This window comes from Brassica napus, unplaced genomic scaffold, assembly GCF_020379485.1.
Source record: "Brassica napus cultivar Da-Ae unplaced genomic scaffold, Da-Ae ScsIHWf_1257;HRSCAF=1793, whole genome shotgun sequence".
Classification (NCBI taxonomy): domain Eukaryota; kingdom Viridiplantae; phylum Streptophyta; class Magnoliopsida; order Brassicales; family Brassicaceae; genus Brassica; species Brassica napus.
The window spans coordinates 262-14,720 of NW_026014676.1; the positions used below are offsets into that span (position 1 = coordinate 262).

The 14,459-nt window shown below is 35.5% G+C and overlaps 3 protein-coding genes and 1 pseudogene across 4 annotated transcripts; 2 read left to right on the forward strand and 2 right to left on the reverse strand.

The window, feature by feature from the left end:
- Positions 1-324: 324 nt before the first annotated feature.
- On the reverse strand, positions 325-3,882 carry LOC125596653 (TLC domain-containing protein 5-like). Of its 2 annotated transcripts, XM_048771746.1 has the most exons (4): positions 3,575-3,882; positions 3,337-3,477; positions 3,122-3,241; positions 325-2,958 (listed from the first exon to the last, which is right to left on the reverse strand). In XM_048771746.1, the coding sequence occupies exons 1-4, from the start codon at positions 3,800-3,802 to the stop codon at positions 2,905-2,907; spliced, it is 543 nt and encodes a 180-aa protein (XP_048627703.1). In that variant the 5' UTR covers positions 3,803-3,882; the 3' UTR covers positions 325-2,904. The 2 variants fall into 2 exon arrangements, with proteins under 2 accessions (XP_048627703.1, XP_048627702.1); XM_048771745.1 differs by having other exon boundaries at positions 325-3,241; positions 3,575-3,881.
- LOC125596654 lies at positions 438-1,804 on the forward strand. The gene is made up of 2 exons (XM_048771747.1): positions 438-1,270; positions 1,348-1,804. Exons 1-2 carry the CDS (start codon positions 438-440, stop codon positions 1,802-1,804), a joined length of 1,290 nt encoding a protein of 429 aa, XP_048627704.1.
- Positions 3,883-8,137: 4,255 nt separating the features above from the next.
- LOC125596650 lies at positions 8,138-9,243 on the reverse strand. Its single transcript, XM_048771740.1, has 2 exons — positions 8,917-9,243; positions 8,138-8,848 (listed from the first exon to the last, which is right to left on the reverse strand). Exons 1-2 carry the CDS (start codon positions 9,241-9,243, stop codon positions 8,138-8,140), a joined length of 1,038 nt encoding a protein of 345 aa, XP_048627697.1.
- Positions 9,244-10,772: 1,529 nt separating this feature from the next.
- Positions 10,773-14,459, forward strand: part of LOC125596652 — a 36,757-nt pseudogene continuing 33,070 nt past the window's right edge.

Consider the following 14,459-nt stretch of genomic DNA (forward strand, 5'->3'; position numbering starts at 1 on the left):
AATTTCTTGTTTTGTAAATGTTCTATATAAGATCATTTCAAAGCTCATGGCGAACAGACTGAAACTGGTCCTTCCTAAGTTCATTGAGCCAAACCAATCAGCTTTTGTAAAGGATCGCCTCCTCATGGAAATGTACTACTTGCTTCAGAACTAGTCAAGAGTTACCATAAAGCACTGTCTCGGCCATAAGTGCTATTCAGATTGACATATCAAAGGCTTTTGACACAGTACAGTGGTCATTTCTGCTATCCACTCTTGCAGCGCTGGGTATTCCGAAAAAGTTTATTTTATGGGTTGAAAAATGTGTTTCTTTGGCCTCTTTCACGGTGCAAGTCAATGGAGAGCTTGCCGGATATTTTAATAGCAAAAGGGGAATCAGACAAGGTTGTTCTTTGTCACCATACCTGTTTGTTATTTGTATGCAAGTGTTGTCGAAAATGCTTAACAAAGGTGCTGCAGAAAAGAGATTTGGATACCATCCTTACTGCCAAGGACTTAAGCTTACACATCTCAGCTTTGCAGATGGGAAGCGCCAATCCATTGAAGGTATTATAAATATTTTCAACCATTTTGTTGAGATGTCGGGTTTACATATCAGCGTGGAAAAGACAACAATCTTTCTCGCTGGTGTACAAGATACTGAGAAGCAAGAGCTCCTTGACACTTTTGCTTTCGCCCATGGTGACTTACCAGTGATATACCTCGGGTTGCCGCTGTTAACTAAACAAATGACTGTAAGAAATTATGCTCATTTGATTGAGAAGATCAGAGCTCGTATTGGTTCCTGGACAGCCAGATTTTTGTCTTTTGCCGGTAGACTGCAGCTGATTGGATCTGTTATTCACAGTCTCACAAACTTTTGGATATCAGCATTTAAATTGCCAAGAAAGTGTATTCAAGAGATTGACAGTCTCTGCGCAGCGTTTCTGTGGTCGGGAGCTGATATGAATACAAATAAAGCAAAAGTTAGTTGGAAGGATTACTGTAGGCCAAAAGAAGAAGGAGGCTTGGGACTACGGTCTCTTGAGGAAGCAAACCAGGTCTCTTGTCTGAAGTTGGTATGGCGTATCCTATCTTCAAAAAATTCTCTTTGGGTGAAATGGGTGAGACGTTATCTAATCCGCAAGGGATCTTTCTGGACAGTAAAAGATAGTAGTTCTCTTGGCTCGTGGATGTGGAAGAAGCTATTCAAGTACAGAGAAGTTGCTGCTGTATTTTCGAAGATGAAAGTTAAGAATGGCATGTCAACGTCTTTCTGGTTTGATGACTGGTCAGAACTAGGATGTCTAATGGATAAAACATGAGCTGGTGGACCTATGAATATGGGTATTCGACTCCATGATACAGTTGCTACAGTAATCCAAAGCACAAGAGAAGAAGACACCGAGTGGAGGTTTTTAATCTCATCGAGCTGGAGATTTTGAAGGTTAAACACAGAGGGTTGCAGAGTGAAGAGGATATCAGACTATGGAAGTGTGGTGATGATTATAAACTGAGCTTTACTACCAAAGAAACTTGGAAGCTCTTGCGAGGGATGCAGGCACGGGTTGACTGGTTCGAAGGTGTGTGGTTTCGCTACAGCACTCCAAGGTTCTCCTTCCACACATGGGTCGCAATCCTGGATAGACTGCCTACTGGAGATCGCATATCGCTATGGAATGGTGGCATTGCGGTTATGTGTCCGCTGTGCAAGGACTGTCCTGAGACAAGAAACCATCTGTTTTTTCAGTGTAAATACTCGGGGGGTGCGGACGATCCTCACCAGAAAGCTTTTGAGGATGGATTATACCAATGTGTGGGATGACATTATACCCCTTCTCACTAAAAGGTGAAGCAAACTGGAGCTGTTCTTGTTTCGATATGCTTTCCAAGCCACTCTATGTGCAGTTTGGGCAGAACGGAATTGTAAGAGGTTTGGAGAGGACCCAAAGGCTGCGTCAGGGCTTACAAAAATCATCGACAAACAAATTCGAAATCGTATCTAAAGCATCAGACATAGCCACAACTCTGTTGGGTTCCTTCTAGATGGAGGAAACCCATTGGGTTTGGTTGGTGATAACCAAACTTGGAAGTTGGGCAATTGGTATTAGTCCATGAGATTAGTATTGGGCCTTGGAGGTTCTTAGGGTTAGTGAGACACATATATATAGTCTCTTGACCTATTTTTTTATGTAGAGACTTACAAGAATCAAAAGACAAAAGAGAGAAAAGAGGGAAGGAGGCAGAATTTCGTCTGGGTTTGTCAATACAGATTTGGAGGGTCAAACAGATCCTGATCGGGCTGATATTTTTTGGGAAGCTTCTTCAGTCAGTAAGTTAAAGGTTCACCGAAGGGATTTAGATTTCAACGGTTGGATCTTCTGTTGTCTGGGTTTTAGTGAAGCTGGTCGTCACAGTTCTTCAGCAGTGCTGTCTTGAGTGTTTGGTATATCCGACGGTGAGATCTTCTCGGATTGAGCTGAAATTTGGCAGAGGTGTTGTTTACTGGTGTATCTTGGATTTGTACGGTGGGATTAGTCTCTGGTTGCCAGAATCCTTGTGAGCTGAGGTCGTTTGGTTTCTGCTGGTTTTGAAGCTTTGTGTTGCTCTCTTGTTGTTGTTGTTCTTGTGTTGGAGATGACTCTTTGTAGCTTGAGTCTCTGTTCTGTTCAGGTTGTTGAACAGGAAGGACGTGGTTGTACTCACATACATTTATATAGTGGATTGTTGAGTAGACTACGGTCCCGTGGTTTTTCCTTCTCACATCGAGGAGGTTTTCCACGTAAAAAGTGTTTGTCTCATTTAGTTATTGCTTATATTATATCCTGCTATCGTCGAAGTATTTTTCTCTCAGATTCTCACAAGGTCAGGGGAAACACGATTGCTACATTCCGATGCGCCTCGTGTCCGCTTTCCCCAACAAACTCAGCTTATCAGGGAGCCATGGAAACTTGGTTCTCCTTTAGATGATCCTATTTTCTAATGTAAAGCAAAGTTTCAATTTCTTTTGAGCTTAAAACAAGAAACCTTGGTTGTAAACAGTATTTTTTGTTTGAATTAATTTAACATTTTTTCAAAAAATAAATAAATTATTGTTTAGAAATTGTAAGAACACAAAATTAAAAGTGTAGCAAATACTCACATCGGCTGCCAGATTGACGCTGGTGTCTCTGTATCCAATCTCTTTAAGAATCTCCCTTAAATGGTAAAAAGGACTCGATATCTCTGCTATCCACAGTGTAGCGATGATCTCAGATCCAGACTTCCAAATTAATTTTATACTAAAATTAGTAATCTAAATCTCATATAGTATCTGGTAGATAACAATAAAAAGAAGATAAAAAGGAGCAATGATACCTTTTGGTAGGCAAATCCAGCAACAAAACCAAGAATGCTGACAAAATGATGAACCGCATTGTCCATGCTGATCACTTGATCGAACTGACAACATATGAGATCGTATATCATGTACGACAATGAAAACGCCATTGTATCCATCTGCTTGTATTTCATCTCTCAGTTTGTGTTACACGTGCAAAACGAGTTACTATAATAGTTTTAAAATAATTAAGAACATATAATGTAGTTAAGAAACCTGTTGGGGAGACGGCTTAGAAGCACGAGGACAAACAGGGCAAGACCAATCTTGAACAGAGAATGTTGCTAAAGTGACAGCGACTGTCGCGTGAACAGTTGAGAGAAGACGGTTGCTGAAGTCGAAGGAGTAGCTTGAGAAGATTCTTCTGGTGAGAATAAAGCTCACACCCCATAATATTACTCCAATAACTATTATCTTTACGACTCTTATTTGTTCTTCCTCCATTTTATCTTCTTTCTTCCAATCCAAAAACTGTATTGGTTATTTTGTAATGACGAAAGAAATATAGAGAGGATGAAGACCGGTGAGTGTTGTTAATATGCTGACATTATTTGTTGTATGTTAGTTGGAAACTTGAGGATTCAATGTAGTGGATCCCAGGGACATTAAATTTTTTGGTGAAAATGTCTTAATTCACTTAAAATTATTCGATCCAATTTTTTTGGAAGTGTTTCAATCAGCCAATCAAAGAGGCTTAAACACCCATATAGCTGATGGTGTCCAAATACTATGCAAACTAAATTAGAGAACAAGTATAAATTTTGTAAAATATAAGAATACAAACAGCAAGAGACAAACCAATTCATATACTTAGTACATTTGTTTATAAGAAATGACAAATCTATACCGAACACTAAATTTTTTTAAAAAATTAATTTTATAAATCAACCCGAAACGGGAATAAAGGCTCGATTACAAAGGGACAAAACTTAGGTTCAGGTGAACCTTTAAATTCACTACCCATCTTATAAATTCACCACCCATCTTGTAACCAATTAAAGTGCTAGCTATATTATTAATAAAAAAATTAATTTTTTTTTTTTAAAATCAAAAACAATTAAAAAAATGATGTCACTAACAAAAACCTAAATCTTAAATTCTAAACCCTAAATTCAAAACCCAAACTCTAAACCCTAAATCCTAAACCTAAACTCTAAACCCTAAATCCTAAACCCAAACTCTAAACTATAAATCATAAACCCAAACTCTAAACCCTAAATCCTAAACTCAAACTCTAGATCATAAACTCAAACCTTATACCCTAAACCATAAACCCTAAACCCAAACCTTTATCTTAAACCTGAATCGTAGACCCTAAACCCAAACCCTAAGCCCTAAACCCAAAATGTTTGAATTTGGGTTTAAGATTTACAGTTTGGTTTAGGGTCTATGATTTGGATTTGAGTTTAGAGTTTAAGGTTTGAGTTTAGGGTCTAGGATTTGGGTTTACAGTTTGGGTTTAGGGTTTAGGATTTGAGTTTATCGTAAAAGGTTTGGGTTTAGGGTTTACTATTTGGGTTTAAGGTATAGGGTTTGAGTTTAGTATTCAGGGGTTAGATTTAGATTTAGGGTTTAGAGTTTAGAATTTAGAGTTTTGTTAGACATTATTCTTTTTTTCAACTATTTTAAATTTTTTAAATAAAATTTAATATATTTTATTATTTATCTAGATGGCAATTTAATTAGTTTTAAGAGGGGTGATGAATTTAAGTTTTGTCCATTACAACCGACTCAAACAAAAAAAAACCAATTTTCCGGTCCTCAACTAATTTCGCTCGATCCATCACCTCCAGCGTGTTCCGCTAGCTCGTAACAATCAAACATCGTTCTCAACCTTTAGCGTTACTTCAGAAAGGTGAGATTCACCTCGTTTCCTCGGATGCTGGAACTTTCAAGACAGTTCCACATTAGTTAACCCCCAATGAACTTATCGAGCTTGTTACCATCACCGTCAATTAAGATCTTGAGAAATGAAGATCATAGAGATCCGAGATTATCACCTGAGAGATACACCGAGAGCTCGCCTATACAGCCATCTCCACAGCCAATCGAAAAGCAAAAAGCGGGTCACTTCACCGCCATCACCAAACCAGAAAGTCTCCAAACTTGTAAGAAAAGTCAATCAATTGTTGAAAGTTCTCAGATGCAATAAATAAAGAGAATTTGGCCAAAAAAAACCTCAACTTTGCACGAATTGCCAAAAGAAACATAAACTTTTGGGCTGACCAAAAAAACACCAAACTTTCATTGACTTTAAAATTAATTAACAATGTTTTCGCTGACTTGTCAATTTAGCAGCCGTCAACAAATTTAACAGAAATATTTGACATCGTTTATTGTTGGCGTTAAGTGAAACGACAGACCCCTAGATTCGAATCCAGGTTGGTTGGTCAAATGGCAAGGTATTTTACCACTAGGCTACTGACACTTTCAATGTACTTACTAACATGTTTACTTTTATTTGGTACATATTAAATATAAAAAATTCTCTAAAAACTTAATAAGATCTTTAAAATTCCAAAAAATTAAAAAAATAAAGAAGTTTTTATAAATTAATTTAGAAATTAAAATTAAAAATAAAATTTTATTTTTCTTTTTAAAAAATAAAAACTCTTCCAAAATTTTCTAAAAACTTAAAAGATCTTTAAAATTCCAAAAAATTGAAAAAATAAAGATTTTTTTATAAAATTAATTTTGAAATTAAAATAGAAAATAAAATTTTATTTTTTCTTTTCAATTCGTGAAAAGTTTGTGTTTTTTTGAAAAGAAAAAATAAAATTTTAGTTTATATTTTAATTTCAAATTAATTTTATAAAAAATTCTATTTTAATTTCAAAATTATTTTTATAAAAAAATTCTTTATTTTTTTCAATTTTTTGGAATTTTAAAGATCTTTTTAAGTTTTTAGAAAATTTTGGAAGAGTTTTTATTTTTAATTTTAATTTCTAAATTAATTTTATAAAAATCTTCTTTATTTTTTAATTTTTTTTTTGAATTTTAAATATATTATTAAGTTTTTTGAGAATTTTTTATATTTAATATGTACCAAATAAAAGTAAACATGTTAGTAAGTACATTGAAAGTGCCAGTAGCCCAGTGGTAAAATACCTTGCCATTTGACCAACCATCCTGGGTTCGAATCCAGGGGTCTACATAATTTTAATTTCAAATCATGTAAAACGACGTCGTTTTACATCATTTGAAAACGACGTCGTTTCACTTAACGCCAACAATAAATGACGTCAAATATTTCTGTTAAATTTGTTGACGGCGTGCTAAATTGGCAAGTCAGCGAAAACATTGTTAATTAATTCTAAAGTCAATGAAAGTTTGGTGTTTTTTTTGGTCAGCCCAAAAGTTTATATTTCTTTTGCCAATTCATGCAAAGTTAAGGTTTTTTTGGCCGAATTCTCAATAAATAAAGTTATAGCTGAAGATATATGCTAGTCAAATTAAATACTCTCTCTGTTTCATAATAAGGGGAAAAACGTCATTTAAATCCCGAACTAACCAAAATAAGCTATAAAAAGCCTCAACTTTTGGGTAAGCCAAAAAATTCTCAAACTTTCAAAATTTTCCTAAAATAATCCTAAACTTATGTTGACTAAGCCTTTTTTAAACATCCCGAAGTCAACCGTTAATTTTGCTTAAACTTCTGTTAAATAGTGAAACGATGTGTTTTACTCTATAATTAAAAACATAAACTCGTGTCTTTTCTTCTTCTTCATCGACTCTGCAAATCCTTAGTTCCCAGAAAAAAAAAATTCCTCTTCACCATGGGATCAACTCAGAAGCTCGTGGATTTCCAAGCAAGTGTGTATGTCATGAGCTTGTGAAATGTACACGTCTAGGACGCAAGAAAATCCTGGTCGAGCGTTCTTCAGGTATGTGAGTAAGAGAGATAGGGGCAAAGTTTCTCTGACCAAAACCGATATAAATGATGATATGTTAAGAAAATTTGGTCTGAGAAGTTCTTAGATGAGAAGTTATTGTTTTAGACTTCTTTGAAACAATTTGTTGCCATAATGTTTAAGAAATTGTGTTGCTTTGATGTTTAAGAACATGTGTTGTTCATGATGATTAAGAAGATATGTTGTTAAACAAAATAATAAAAGAGATAGTTGGAACCGTTTGGGTCACAAGAGAGGAGATGGCAAAGAAACGTAACAGACGTAAAAGGCGTGTAACAAGAAAGACGTGTTATCCATGATGTGCTGTTAACAAAATGAGAGGAGATGAGAGTTTTGAGTCATTACATAATAAAGAAGATTGTTTTAGTCATTACATAACACAAGAGATGGTTTCAGCCATAACATAAGAAAAGAGATGGTTTTAGTCGTAACATAACAAAAGAGATGGTCTGAACCATTACATAATAAAAAAGAAGAATTGATTAAGCTTGAGATTGTTCTTGTGAAAAACCTAGTGTTGATTCCCCCTACAAAAAACGCAAGTGTAAGCGACATATACAACATGTTCTCGACTAAACAAGTGATTAACAAAAAGAAAACATACCACATCTTGAAGTCTTGGCCGACCCCTTGGCCTTTTTGGTTCTCTTTTAGCTGTCGGATTAGAACATGTAGTTTTGTTGTGACCAGTGTCTAGGCAATTAGAACAAGTCATCATACGCTTTTCTCGTCCCAGTTTTGTTGAGGAACTAGAAGATTCATTAGCTCCTTTTTTTCTATCATAGTTGTTTGGTCTACCACGATTACCTAGTCTATAGGGTGGTGGCAACACTGGTAGCCTATTCATCATAGGCCACAATTTCATTCCCTACACCGGCCTGATACCACGCGAGTATGTCACTCTCCACATGTCACTTGTGTAGTACTTGGACACAAAATCTTCCATCTTTAGTTTCTTTGCAGTTATTACACATGAAGCATGAATACATGGAATTCTTCTGAGCTGCCACTTGAGACACCCGCATGTTTTCAAATCCATATCAACACTATAGGCGACACCTCCATCATCAATTTCATGAACATTCCCACATGCCATATATCTGATGCAATCCTTTGCTTTTTCCTTAGTCTTTTCAACCTCCAAATGAACTTTCTTTGTGAACTTAGTCTTACTATGTGAAGCAATGATAGCTCTTTTGGCATTACGAACCATGCATTGCCTTCTTATATCCTCTAACATTTCCAACAATGGCTTTTTTCTAGCTTCTCTAATTGTCTTGTTGAATGACTCACTAAGGTTGTTAAGGTTGTCATTGCAATCTGATCCTAACCTAAAAAAAGCTCTTGACCATGTATTGGGGTTTGTTTTCTGAAGGGAGTTAAAGGCACCTGAGCAATATTTTTTTAGTGTGTCCATATGCTCTTGATAATCCCCTAGAGTGTAGCTTCCTGCTATCTTCCAAAATAATCTCTCTAATTCAGGATCTTTATTGTCTCTTTTCCAGTTTGCAAGGATATGTCTTGAACACATTCGGTGTTCAGCTTCTGGAAGCTCATTCTTGACAGCATTCACAAGTCCCTGTTGATAAGAAAACACAATCAAATAAGCACAACACAAAAAAAAACAGAAATTAGCACACCACAAACCTTCTGCTTGTCGGATATTATTGTTGTTGTTGCTCCTTCTTGCAGTCCTAAATCCGATTTCAAAAGCTTCACAAACCATTCCCAGTTCACATTATTTTCAATCTCAACAACAGCCCAAGCAATTGGCACAATCCTGTTGTCTCCATCTCTTCCTACAGCAGCTAGTAGATGCCCTTTAATATCCCACTTCAAGAATGCACCATCTAGCCCAATGATAGGTCGACATGATTCTATCCAAGATTCTCTTTGAGATGTGAAACAAACATATAACCTGTCAAACCTTTGCTTGCTTCCTGGAGTAGCACCGGGAATAGTCTCAATAACCATTGATGTATACTGATTGGACTTTTTTATCTCGGCTTCATAATCTCATACGTGAGAAATGCACTTCATGGCTTGTTTTTCTCAGTCGGAATAGCTTAGACTTCGCTTTTGCACATTGTTCCTCTGTGAGACTGTGACAATTAAATTGTACTCTCTCTTGACCTCTTCAGCCATCTCCTTTTTCGTAAACTTCCTGTTGATCCTTAACCTCTCCGCAAACAGCCAAGCAATTGACGATACCTTAAGCATCTTCGAGTAGCCTGATCTCATGCAATTATGCTCATTGATATACACTTTCACTTGCATCTTGTGCCTCCTTGGTTCGTAAGAACAGTAAATCCTCCAAGGGCAATTCGACTCAACATCAGAGCATCTCGCACCCATCTTCCTTGATGTAGACTTGTACATTTTAATGTCGTAACGGGTCTTCAGAGAGTACCGTAACATCGCCAACTTGAAATCTGCTGCACAAGCAAATGTCTTCCCCAATGCCAAAAGCTCTTCACTGTCAACACTATTGGAAAGCAACTCTCTTCTTTCTACCTCTTCTTCGTCTTCGTCGGAAGATAATGGATCCGGTATCTTCTCATCATCCCAAATATCATCACCACTCTCTCCATCACTTACATTTTCTTCTTCTCTTGCGACATCTCCAAAATGTTGTGATAAGTCCTCACAGTTCTCTTCTTCCACGTCTAATCCATTTTCTCCATTCTCTTCTACTTGATTTTCTTCAACCTCATCCTCTTCGTTATCACCACCATCTCCTTCTCCATCATCTCGGTCAACATCCTCATCATGACAGTCTCTCTCAGTGTCAGGTCGAGGTTCGTTGCGTCTCTCCTCTGCGGTGATTCGTTCAAGCTCACGACCTTTCCCTGCATCGTGCTCCTCTTCGTTATCACCACCATCTCCTTCTCCATCATATCGGTCAACATCCTCATCATGACAGTCTCTCTCAGTGTCAGGTCGAGGTTCGTTGCGTCTCTCCTCTGCGGTGATTCGTTCAAGCTCACGACCTTTCCCTGCATCGTGCTCCTCTTCAATTGTCACTCGATGTAGCTTTCTTCTTACGACGTTTATGATCAAGCTTCTTCGGCCTCTCCATCTGTTTTCTTCAAATAGTCAAGAGTTAAGTTTGTTTCCTGTGTAGTAATCTATGGATTTAGGTGAATGATATTGGGAATTAAGGATTGTTATCGATGGAGAAAAAGAGAAGACGACGATTTTTTTTTTCTTTTCATGATAGAGTAAAACTCATCGTTTATTAATTAACGGAAGTTTATAAAGAGTTAACAGTTGACTTGTGGATGCTTAAAACGACAGAGTCAAACATAAGTTTATGATTATTTGGATTTTTTTTTAAAGTTTGGGAATATTTTGGTTTACTTAAGAGTTGAAGCTTTTTTTAGCTTATTTTGTTAAGTTTGAGGTTTTATTGACGTTTTTCTCATAATAAGTGTTATTCTAATTTTTTTTCTTGTTACACAAAAAGTGTCACTTTACAATTCCAATGTAAATTATATTTACTTTCAGCTGAAAATTAATTGCAAACTGCATTGATTTTATAAATAATTTTATTTATCTCAAATACTATTGATCAGAAAGATGTAATTAATAACAACTTACGTATATTTCTGTTATTTTCTTAGTCTGTGTGAAAAGTGTCAAAGTGACACTTATTCAGAAACAGAGTGAGTATTATTTTTGTCACAGCTACACATGAAAAGATAATTTTTAAAAATTCACGTTTCAATAATGTATAGGGATGATCATATTGTTTGACTAAACGTGCTATGGGGATGGGCAATGAATATGGTTGACTAAAGAGCCCCTTCAAACCTTGCCGATCGGATCTTTCTCTATGGAGGCAGCTTGTCAACTTGAAATATTGATTGCGGTGGCGAGACTAATCTGAGAATCGCAGTTATCCGGCAGAGTAAGTTATCTGTTGGGTGGAAATGGCGGCTTCATCTGCGACGTTATACTTTGGATTTCTAATTGCTTCCATCACTTTGTGGATGATCTTCAGGTGAGCCCTCTTTGATTCTTGTTTTTAAATAAAAATTCTGTTCTAGCTTGAACTATGGGGTTAATCCTAGCTCTACTATGAATCAAGTCCAAATCAGTTCATTATGTTACACTAGATCGGTGATAACTGAATTGACTTATCCATCTTTATCTTGTATATTGAAACTTTATCTCTGATAGATTCTTCGAGACGATGGCTCTTTGAGAATCAATCTCGAAATAGATCATATTTGACTACATAGACATATGTTAAATTAGATGAGTTTTAACCTCAAGATAACTGGAGTGATATATATATATATATATATATATCTAATATATTCCCTCCGTTTCAGAATGATCTATGTTTTAGAAAAAAATTTGTTTCTAAAAAATCCATATTTTACCTTTTCAATGTATATAATAGTGACAAATTGTAAATTTCAAAGACATTAAATTAATACTGAACTTTGATTGGTTAAAAATCATAGAAAATAACTAAACATGGAAAAACAATGCATTTATTGTCAAAATTTTACGTGTTTTCTTAATAAAACTGAAATTTTAGAATATACTTTATTTTGTAACAGAGGGAGTATTACTTAAGATTTGTTTTTACTTTTCAATGTGGGAGACTTTGTCTCTGAAACAAACAACATGGATCCACAGTTTTGATTCAAGAGTTTTTCTTCCTATTGCTTCTTGTCGAAATTGATGATTACGTGTGTTTACTTTAATTATATGTTATATACTGCACTTTTCTTTCTTCTTTATGTAATATACTTGATCTAGTAGTACGATGGTAGCTTATATTTTAAATTTTATTCCAGCCTTTGTTCCAGGTTGTTTACATGGATGCTCAGTCTAGTGCTTGGAATGTCTGTTAGGTTCCGTGTTAGCAGTAGGAAATGCCTGCGGGATGTCGTGGTGATGTCTGAAACGGTGAGCACATTCTACAAACTTCTTACTGCTTAGTCGTCAATGGAGAAAAGATTGTACAAAGCTTTTAGTGGCAAGTCGTTTGTCCTTTTTGTACACTATCTACAGTAAAATGCTAATAACTTATTAAAAAATCTTGTTACATCGTTTTTTTAAAATTGTTTGCATTTCTACTGGGACAATAATTCTTTGCTATTTTGATATTATTTTTTTGATGAAAAGGTATATTATCAGAACTTGATTTGCTGCTGGTTTGAGCGTTTTACAGGGTGCCTTTGAGTCATCGTCCGCTGGTGAAATTAAATTTGGTGTTGGTTTTCTTTCTGGAGAGCTATGTATTAAAGTTATGATATATGATCTTGATGTTGTGATGAGATCCTCTGGTGCTTTATCTTGTGACAAACTCACTCTCTGTTTCCAACTTGGATATGACAGGTACTGTCATTTGCATCTAATCCTAACATGAAATAAATCCTTCTTAATGGATTAGTTTCGTATATCATGTTTGGAAGCTTGCACTGTCAAAAAAAAAAAAAAAACTTGCACTGTCTAGAGTCCTCTGTGACCTATATCATGGATGTGCCTATATGTTACAAATTAAAGACAAATCTTCTATTCAGTTAGTTGATTGCTCACAGGCGGCATTTTTTTTTGTTGTTGCTTCTCCTGGATATAGGGCAGTAGGTATTGTGGTTATACGAACCATGGAAATTGTATCTGGAGATGTAACTATGAAACTGGACAATGATTTCTTTTCCCAAAGCAAACGATCATCAGCTACTTCCCCATCTACGAAAAAACCTCATAAAGAGTATCAGCTGTCAGCACTTGCAAAATATTCTATGTATTTTTCTGAAAAGGTCAGGATGCTTAGTAAGAAATGGGTTAGCTGATTGTGTGCTTAGATATGTGAGAGTAGTAATTCTTGAGTCTTATCAACCTTTAGTCAACGCTTCGTTTTCAGTTGTTTGCTGGAGATAAATACAATCTATGATTACTGTTCATTCTCTTTCACTGGGTGTTATACTGACAGTTTAGCCATATTAACAGGTTTCCTTCAGCTTACCCAAACTAGATGTCAGATGTGTGAATCGAAAACATGATCTGTTTGCTGTGAATAACGTCACGGCAATTATCTTGAGGAGCATTAAATCGAAGTCTGTTGAAGATTCAGGGGATATTACACGTCTTATGGAACTCAATGAGATTCATGTATGATGGTGTTGCGGAAGGTTTTTTTAGATATTCGACACAAATTATTTACTATTGTTTCACTGATGATATGCTTCCTTGCTCCTTTGCAGCTCTTTAGGGAAGCTGAATCCTCTATATTAGAGATTATTAAAGTTGATGTGGTGTCTTTTATCGAGATCCCTTTTCAGGTTTGGAACCACTAACGTTATAGTTTTTAATATAATGTGCAGATTGCAATTTCAATTTAGATAAGTAATCTCTGATACTTAGATTTCCCTTTGTAGTTTTATTCTTTAATTCGCCTATGAGATCATTGGCTCTTTAAGGTCTTGCATGAACATTGCTTAATTTATCTCGATCTCCAAAATATTGGTTAATCCAATTAATATACCTGAAAATCTCTTCCTATATACATAAAGAAAGGGCACCTTATTCTTGTGTCATATAAATTTCTGTAGAAGAGTTACTGTGTTAAGTAAAGTTGGCAATATAAGTTTGAATTATAAACTTTTAAAACCACGTAAGTTTATGATGTTACATATCATCTTGATGGCTACTTCTTTTTTCAGCCGGTTCTGCCTATTAATGCTAACCTTGAAATAGAGCTAGGAGGTACCCAATGCAATCTATTCATTTCTAGGCTAGAGCCATGGTTGAGCCTTCTTTTCCCGGAGAAGAGAACCCTCGTGGTTCAAGAGGAAATTTGCACTCGAGAGAAATTGAAAGCTGCCGATATGAAAACAATTATGTGGACGTGCACATTTTCAGCCCCTGAGATGACTATGTTATGTGGTATCGATGATTTGCCTTTGTATCATGTAAGCATCTCTAACTTACCACTAATTTTTATACTCTATTTTTTTTTTAGTAAAAATTGCTCTAGTTTATCCATGTTTTTACTATTAACGGCGTTTCTACCACCTCTGTTTATTTCTTCAAAAAATATAGGTTTGTATATGAACTTTTAAAGTGTAATTATTTTAATTGAATATGATCATACATACCAAAATAAATATAGATATTAGTGGAATTTTTTTTAAAAAAATTTATGGATATTAATTTACAAATATATTTAA

Excerpts from the sequence above, each read along its gene's own strand:
- LOC125596654 (XM_048771747.1), top strand. The coding sequence starts at position 438 with ATGCTTAACAAAGGTGCTGCAGAAAAGAGATTTGGATACCATCCTTAC. Across the intron at positions 1,271-1,347 it reads TCTTTCTGGTTTGATGACTG|TTGCTACAGTAATCCAAAGC; the intron begins GTCAGAACTAGG and ends TCCATGATACAG.
- LOC125596653 (XM_048771745.1), bottom strand. The coding sequence starts at position 3,802 with ATGGAGGAAGAACAAATAAGAGTCGTAAAGATAATAGTTATTGGAGTA. Across the intron at positions 3,478-3,574 it reads CTAAGCCGTCTCCCCAACAG|ATGGATACAATGGCGTTTTC; the intron begins GTTTCTTAACTA and ends AAATACAAGCAG. Across the intron at positions 3,242-3,336 it reads CTGGATTTGCCTACCAAAAG|TCTGGATCTGAGATCATCGC; the intron begins GTATCATTGCTC and ends TTAATTTGGAAG.
- LOC125596650 (XM_048771740.1), bottom strand. The coding sequence starts at position 9,243 with ATGGTTATTGAGACTATTCCCGGTGCTACTCCAGGAAGCAAGCAAAGG. Across the intron at positions 8,849-8,916 it reads TAATATCCGACAAGCAGAAG|GGACTTGTGAATGCTGTCAA; the intron begins GTTTGTGGTGTG and ends TCTTATCAACAG.